The 6,262-nt window shown below is 44.7% G+C and overlaps 1 protein-coding gene across 1 annotated transcript; it reads left to right on the forward strand.

Annotated features, from left to right (window-relative positions):
- The first annotated feature begins 694 nt into the window (after window positions 1-694).
- On the forward strand, window positions 695-5,832 carry Rps4x (ribosomal protein S4 X-linked). Its single transcript, XM_042694894.1, has 7 exons — window positions 695-727; window positions 1,614-1,691; window positions 2,131-2,311; window positions 2,662-2,759; window positions 3,959-4,130; window positions 4,908-5,065; window positions 5,617-5,832. Exons 1-7 carry the CDS (start codon window positions 725-727, stop codon window positions 5,716-5,718), a joined length of 792 nt encoding a protein of 263 aa, XP_042550828.1. The 5' UTR covers window positions 695-724; the 3' UTR covers window positions 5,719-5,832.
- The last annotated feature ends 430 nt before the right edge of the window (window positions 5,833-6,262 follow it).

The following is a 6,262-nucleotide window of genomic DNA, read 5'->3' on the forward strand; positions in this document are numbered from 1 at the left end:
GACACAGATTACGTTGGTGACTCCAACTTTTAGAGTGAGGATGGCTGACTGCAGGGAATCTGGAAGATGATACAAAGTATGTTTAATAAAGAGTATTAAAGGGCTGGGAAGGTGGCTCGAGGCCCTGGGTTCGATTCCTCAGCACCACATAAGCAAAAAAGAAAAAAGCCGGAAGTGGTGCTGTGGCTCAAGTGGTAGAGCGCTAGCCTTGAGCTGAAGAGCTGAGGGACAGCGCCCAGGCCCAGAGTTCAAGCCCCACGACCGGATAAAAAGAAAAAGAGTAAAAAAATAAATAGTATTAAATATTGTTAAAATATAGTTTCTTTTTGATTGTGTGAGCGTATGTACGTGGAACTCAGTGTAGCTACATTTTCCTGGAAGGCAGGGATCTTATCTGGTTATCATTTGAGTTTCCGGCACTTATCACAGTCAGAAACCCGGCAAGCCTTCAGTGCTCCTAGACGGAGAAAAGACCGAGAAACGAGAGGAAGTACTTGCCCTTAGGAGACATTCTTTCTCACGGTATGGTCCCGGAGCCCGAGATCACTGGCCTCCCGACCAGTAGATGGCAAGAGAGAGTACCGGCGGGCTAGGGAAGCACCGGGCTGGGAAAATGACACCGTGGGCGGAGCGTCCCAGTCTCGAGCGCGGCGCGCGCAGCCTCCGACCCTAATTTCTTTGAGCGCCGGAAGAAGGCGGGCCTCTTTCCGTTCCTAGCGCAGCCATGGTAAGGTAGCAGTTCGGCGAACTCTAGGGTTGCATCGGCCTCCATCCTCCCAATGCTGAGATTGTCCAGGGCTTCGGGCTCCTGTGGGGGTCGGCAGGATGGAGACAAAGGGAAAGCAACCCCTAGAGCTGGCTGTAGTGGGCTTCAGGGCCAGGATGATTAGTGGACTGGGAAACTGGGGGGGGGGGGGGGACGGTGAATGTGCCACTGGTGCCACCAGTTGCAAGGCCTAGGACTTTGGCTTGGCCAGTCTTTTTCAAATCAGGGAGAAGTGGCTTTGGTCCCCGACGAGTGTCGGGTAGTCTGGGGACGCAGGCGGCGAGCCCCAGGCAAATCAGCACCGGGTTTCTTAGCTTGGTTGGCACCGCCGCCTGACCTGACGTAGTGTGGCTGGTAAGCATCAGCAAGGAGCTTTGAGAAGTCTGCCTTCGGACTTCTAAAGCGAAAGCCTGTGCCTGGTCTTCGCATGAGTATACGGAGGGACACTAAACGTTGTTGCGCCCAAGTTACATGGATCTTTTGAAGCAGCTTGTTTGGAAACGGAAATGAAATCCTGGGCCAGTGCCTCAGTGCGCTTGGGTTTGAAGCGCTGAACTTTATATCCCTGCAGTGTTGCGTAGTGAGCCGGTGTTCTTAGAAAATGGTAACATTGAAATACTTAGTTTACTTGTGGGAGAGAGGAATCGGTATTTTTCTTGGGACGTGAGAAAGTTGTGTGCGGTTTGCCGTGCGTGTAGTATTCTGTACAGAGTATGCGTGTACCTTCTGTCCGTTTTATCAGAACATCTCTAACACGTTTTATTGAAGAGAAATTTTGAGAATTTACACTACATTCCTATTAAGCTGAAACCATGTCACAACATTGCAATATAAAACTTCCCTTCAGGCTCGTGGTCCCAAGAAGCATCTGAAGCGGGTAGCCGCTCCTAAGCATTGGATGTTGGATAAACTGACCGGTGTATTTGTAAGTATCCCCACGTGTTTCTTGGGGAAGGGGGTGGAGGATTGCTGAGGAGCCTGGGGCCTTGCACATGCTAGAGCAGTACTCACCACTGAGTTATACCCACAGCTTGTATAAGGATCTTATGCACGATGGAAAGTATTTTCCACTTTATAAGCCAGGCTAAACATACACTGGCTTTCCCTGCTTTTGGAGTCACTGGGCTGTCTACCTGTACTCCACAACTGCACCTAACATTTTTCTCACTACACTTACATACATGAACTCAGATCTCAAATGATAATTATTGGTGAGCCTTATTCCTTGGAGAAAATTCCTTCTGTCTTAAGTGTCCAAGTGATGGAAAGGTAGTTTTGGTGTCTTAATGGACTTAAGGGCTGATGTGAGTTTTGAGTGAATTCAGGTGGTGATATTTGGAAAGTGACCATTTATAATTTTGCAGGCTCCTCGTCCATCCACCGGTCCCCACAAGCTGAGAGAATGTCTGCCTCTCATCATTTTCCTAAGGAACAGGCTTAAGTATGCCTTGACAGGAGATGAAGTGAAGAAAATCTGCATGCAGCGTTTCATTAAGATTGATGGCAAAGTCAGAACTGATATCACCTACCCTGCTGGTTTTATGGGTGAGCAATTCGTGCTAGGTGCTTGGTAGCGATACATTGCTTTACCGGCATCACCCACATGGCAGTTGTACTCAGTGCTCAGCTTTAATGCTATTCAGTAGTGTCATGTTGAGGGATTTGGAAACCTACGTAGAGAGGGGCAAGATTCACCCTATAGTCTTCTAGTTAGTCCTGAGAAGCTACAGATTCAGAAGTTTTTACTTAAATGCCATGGATTGCTTCACTTCTCAAAACTGAATTTCGTTTTACTTTAAATTTCACATGACCTGGGAAGATTGAGGCAAGTGGTTAATTCTTTACTGAGCATGGGGTCCACTATAGTAAGTTATTTTGTTGCTGTTTGATATCAGATGTCATCAGCATCGATAAGACTGGGGAGAATTTCCGTCTGATCTATGACACCAAGGGTCGCTTTGCTGTTCACCGCATAACACCAGAGGAGGCCAAGGTGAGTATGACAGGTGGGTTGGGCTTTCAACTTTGAAGTTCTTTGGTTCTAAGTTAAATCCTATATTGAGCTCAGGTGGGATACATTCAGGTTACTTACTTGCACCTGGAAACAGTAAGTAATTGGTAAGATTCTGTTGTATGTGATTGTGTTTTTGTTTTGGTGCTGGGGACAAGCCTGGGGCCTCACACAGTTGACACTTCAAAAAAAAAAGACATAGGAAACCAATCTGGTCCAGTCAGTTCATTTTGGCTCTTTGCCCTTGCTCCATTTGTGACTCTAGCTTTGCTTTATAGGGGTCTTGGTGGTAGAGACTGATAATACTTGAGGCATTAGTTTGAGATAACATAAAATTGCAGACTGCTGGGTGCTGACAGCTCACATACCTGTTGTAATCCTAGCTACTCAGGCAGCTGAGATCTGAGGATTACTGTCCAAAGCCAGCCAGGGCAGTAAGATCCGTGAGACCCAATTAACCACCAGGAAACTGGAAGTGGACCTGTGGCTCAAAGTGGTAGAGTGATAACCTTGAGTGAAAGAGCTTAGGGAGAGTGCCCAGACCCTGAGTTCAAGCCCTATGAGCAACAACAAAAAGCTTAACTTCAGCCTGGCATTATATTTAATTCAATTGGGTGAGGTAGTTACCTTGTGAGCTGTATTGGTACTAGCAGGCTGAAGGGCTTGTCCAGTGGTTTCCTTAATAATTCAGTTTGTTGGAAAACTATCAGGAAGTGAAGATCTAAAATTGAAGTGCTTTGTGAAATATTTACTAATTACATGAACTGGTAATACAATTGCTGTTAATGAGTCAAAATGTGATCCTAGCTACTCAGGAAGCTGAGATTTGAGGATCGTGGTTCAAAGTATGGATGCTCCTTCCCCCTCCCCTCCAAAAAAAACCCCAAAACATTAGGAGAAATCAGTGCGTAAAGAATTCCCTGGGCCCATGACATTTCAAGAGCTCAAGGAAAGGAGTGGGAATGACAGTAGAAGCCAGTGGTGGACCTGCTTGGGACATAAAGGACTGGCCCTTCAGATACAGTGTTTCAGTCCACAACAGCTGTGGAGCTGTATAAAATTATCTTTAGCTACTGTTTGCGTTTTCCAGCCAGTGGCTCCAGACCTGGGAAAAAGAACTGATGCACTTGTGAATATAATAAGTATGAGCCCAACTAAATTAACCCTTTCTATGATTCCAGTACAAGTTGTGCAAAGTGAGAAAGATCTTTGTTGGCACAAAAGGAATCCCTCATCTGGTGACTCATGATGCTCGAACCATTCGCTACCCAGATCCCCTCATCAAAGTCAATGACACCATTCAAATTGATTTGGAGACCGGCAAGATAACAGATTTCATCAAGTTTGACACTGGTAAGCATCCTCTGCCACATAACATCTTGGAGAACAGATGTTTTATTGATTGTGGGGCTTGAGCTCTGGGCATGGGCACTGTCCCTGACCTGTTCAGCACAAGGCAAGCACTCTACCATTTGAGCCACAGAACCACTTTGGGTTTTCTGGTGGTTCACTGGAGATAAGAGTTTCAGGCTTTCCTGCCCGGGCTGGCTTTGAACCGAGATCCTTAGGTCTCAGCCTCCTGAGTAGCTAGGATTACAGGTGTGGGCCATTGTTACTCAGCTTTGTTTTTCATACACTAAACTCATCTGAGCATTGTGAACTGGTCGGCCTGGGTATAGATTAGTTGGCTGGTGCTTTTACTCATCTGTAGCATCTTCACTTTGAGGTGGCAAAATGTGTAGTATAAAATAAAACTATGTAAATCTGTTTATGCTGGAGCTTGAACTCTCAGTTTGTTTAGGCACTGTCCCTGAGGGTTTGTTTTCTGGGTTTTTTTTGTTTGTTTGTTTCTTTGTTTGCTGATTAATTGGAGATAGATTTAGGGACATAACTGCCTGGTATGGCCTCAAAACTTTCTGTGGAAAGTATAAAAGCAGCAGGAGTAATAAAGGCAATAGACCTGACAAGGTCCTCCTAGGGTAGATAGTTTACAATTTTAGAGACTCCAGGGGTGACCTGGCTTAGACTACAGCATTAATAGGAATGAGTTGCTCCTGGGGTTAAAGCCAGGGGATCTATGAACTAGATGAGCACATATCTCTGATTGAAGCAAGTGGTTTTCTTGTTTAGGTAACCTGTGTATGGTGACCGGAGGTGCTAACTTGGGAAGAATTGGTGTGATCACCAATAGAGAGAGACACCCAGGTTCTTTCGATGTGGTTCATGTGAAAGATGCCAATGGCAACAGCTTTGCCACCCGGCTTTCCAACATCTTTGTTATTGGCAAAGTAAGTCTGAGTTTTCCTTCTCAAAGCAATCATTAATTATACCATTATGACATTTCCACCTAATCTACTCACCCCCTCTATCACTCCCTTTCTCCTTTACTAAAACAATTAGAGCAAGTTTCACTGTACTATTTAACTTTTTTTATGTGGTACTGAGGAATCGAACCTAGGGCCTTATGCATGCTAGCAAGCACTCTACTACTAAGTCACATTCCCAGCTCTCACTCTACTATTTTTATATAGGCAAACAATATACATACATATTGTCTGTGTGTGCATGTGCTGGGTCTAGGCTTGAACTAAGGGCCTACGCACATCTTTTGTTCAAAGCTAACATGTCTCAACTTGAGCCCCACTACTGGTTTTTTTGGTAGTTAGAGGTAGGAGTCATGTGGATTACCTTTCTTATTAGTCCTAATCCCTCCCCAATATGGCCTGTTTTATTCTTTCCTCATGTGGCTGTGCTTTTCTAGAGACTAAATAAAGATCCTCCTGTGGTACTGCTTCAACTTGCAGAGATGTATTGCAAATGCTTATTTTGATTCTTTCAGGGCAATAAACCTTGGATTTCTCTTCCCCGAGGAAAGGGGATCCGCCTCACCATCGCTGAAGAAAGAGACAAGAGGCTGGCAGCCAAACAGAGCAGTGGGTGAATTTCACTTACTATCTCTATGTGCCATTGGAAATAAGAGAATTTACTTAATAAAATGGTCTCTGAATAAATAAGAATCAGAGAATTTTAAATAAAAATGATCTGATGTGATTAATTGCTCTTGGTTTGTGTTGTCTTTATCACAGTTTACTGTTTAACATTGTAACATGAAGAATAAATTCTAGACAAGCTCGGGTTGTTTCTAATCCAGATTTTTGTGTGGTAAAGAGAAAGGGGCTACAACCAAGCCCAGGAAATAGATAACTCAGGGCTGGGCTAGGTAGGCCTCAGCCACAGTGAAATCCTAGTTAATTATTTTTTTTTTGTGCTAGGGATCAGACTCAGGGGCCTAGATACACTAGGCAAGCATTTTACCATTCAGAAATGCCCCAGCTCCTCACTTGGCTATTTGCGAATGTACCACCCTCATCTTACACTTAAGTTTATATTGCACTGGTCCTTCACAAGCCTGCTTTGTCTTTGCCCCTGTGCCCAGCTTGCCAAAAGCAATAAGGAATCTCTAGAAGTAGTTAACCTTCATGGTT

The sequence above is a fragment of the Dipodomys spectabilis genome, unplaced genomic scaffold (assembly GCF_019054845.1).
Source record: "Dipodomys spectabilis isolate Male_0828 unplaced genomic scaffold, ASM1905484v1 ptg000176l, whole genome shotgun sequence".
In the NCBI taxonomy this organism is placed as follows: Eukaryota; Metazoa; Chordata; class Mammalia; order Rodentia; family Heteromyidae; genus Dipodomys; species Dipodomys spectabilis.

Bases quoted from the DNA above. Each gene is read 5' to 3' on its own strand.
- Rps4x (XM_042694894.1), top strand. The intron at 4,131-4,907 runs GTAAGCATCCTC...TTTCTTGTTTAG, and splicing joins TTTCATCAAGTTTGACACTG to GTAACCTGTGTATGGTGACC. The intron at 5,066-5,616 runs GTAAGTCTGAGT...TGATTCTTTCAG, and splicing joins ACATCTTTGTTATTGGCAAA to GGCAATAAACCTTGGATTTC.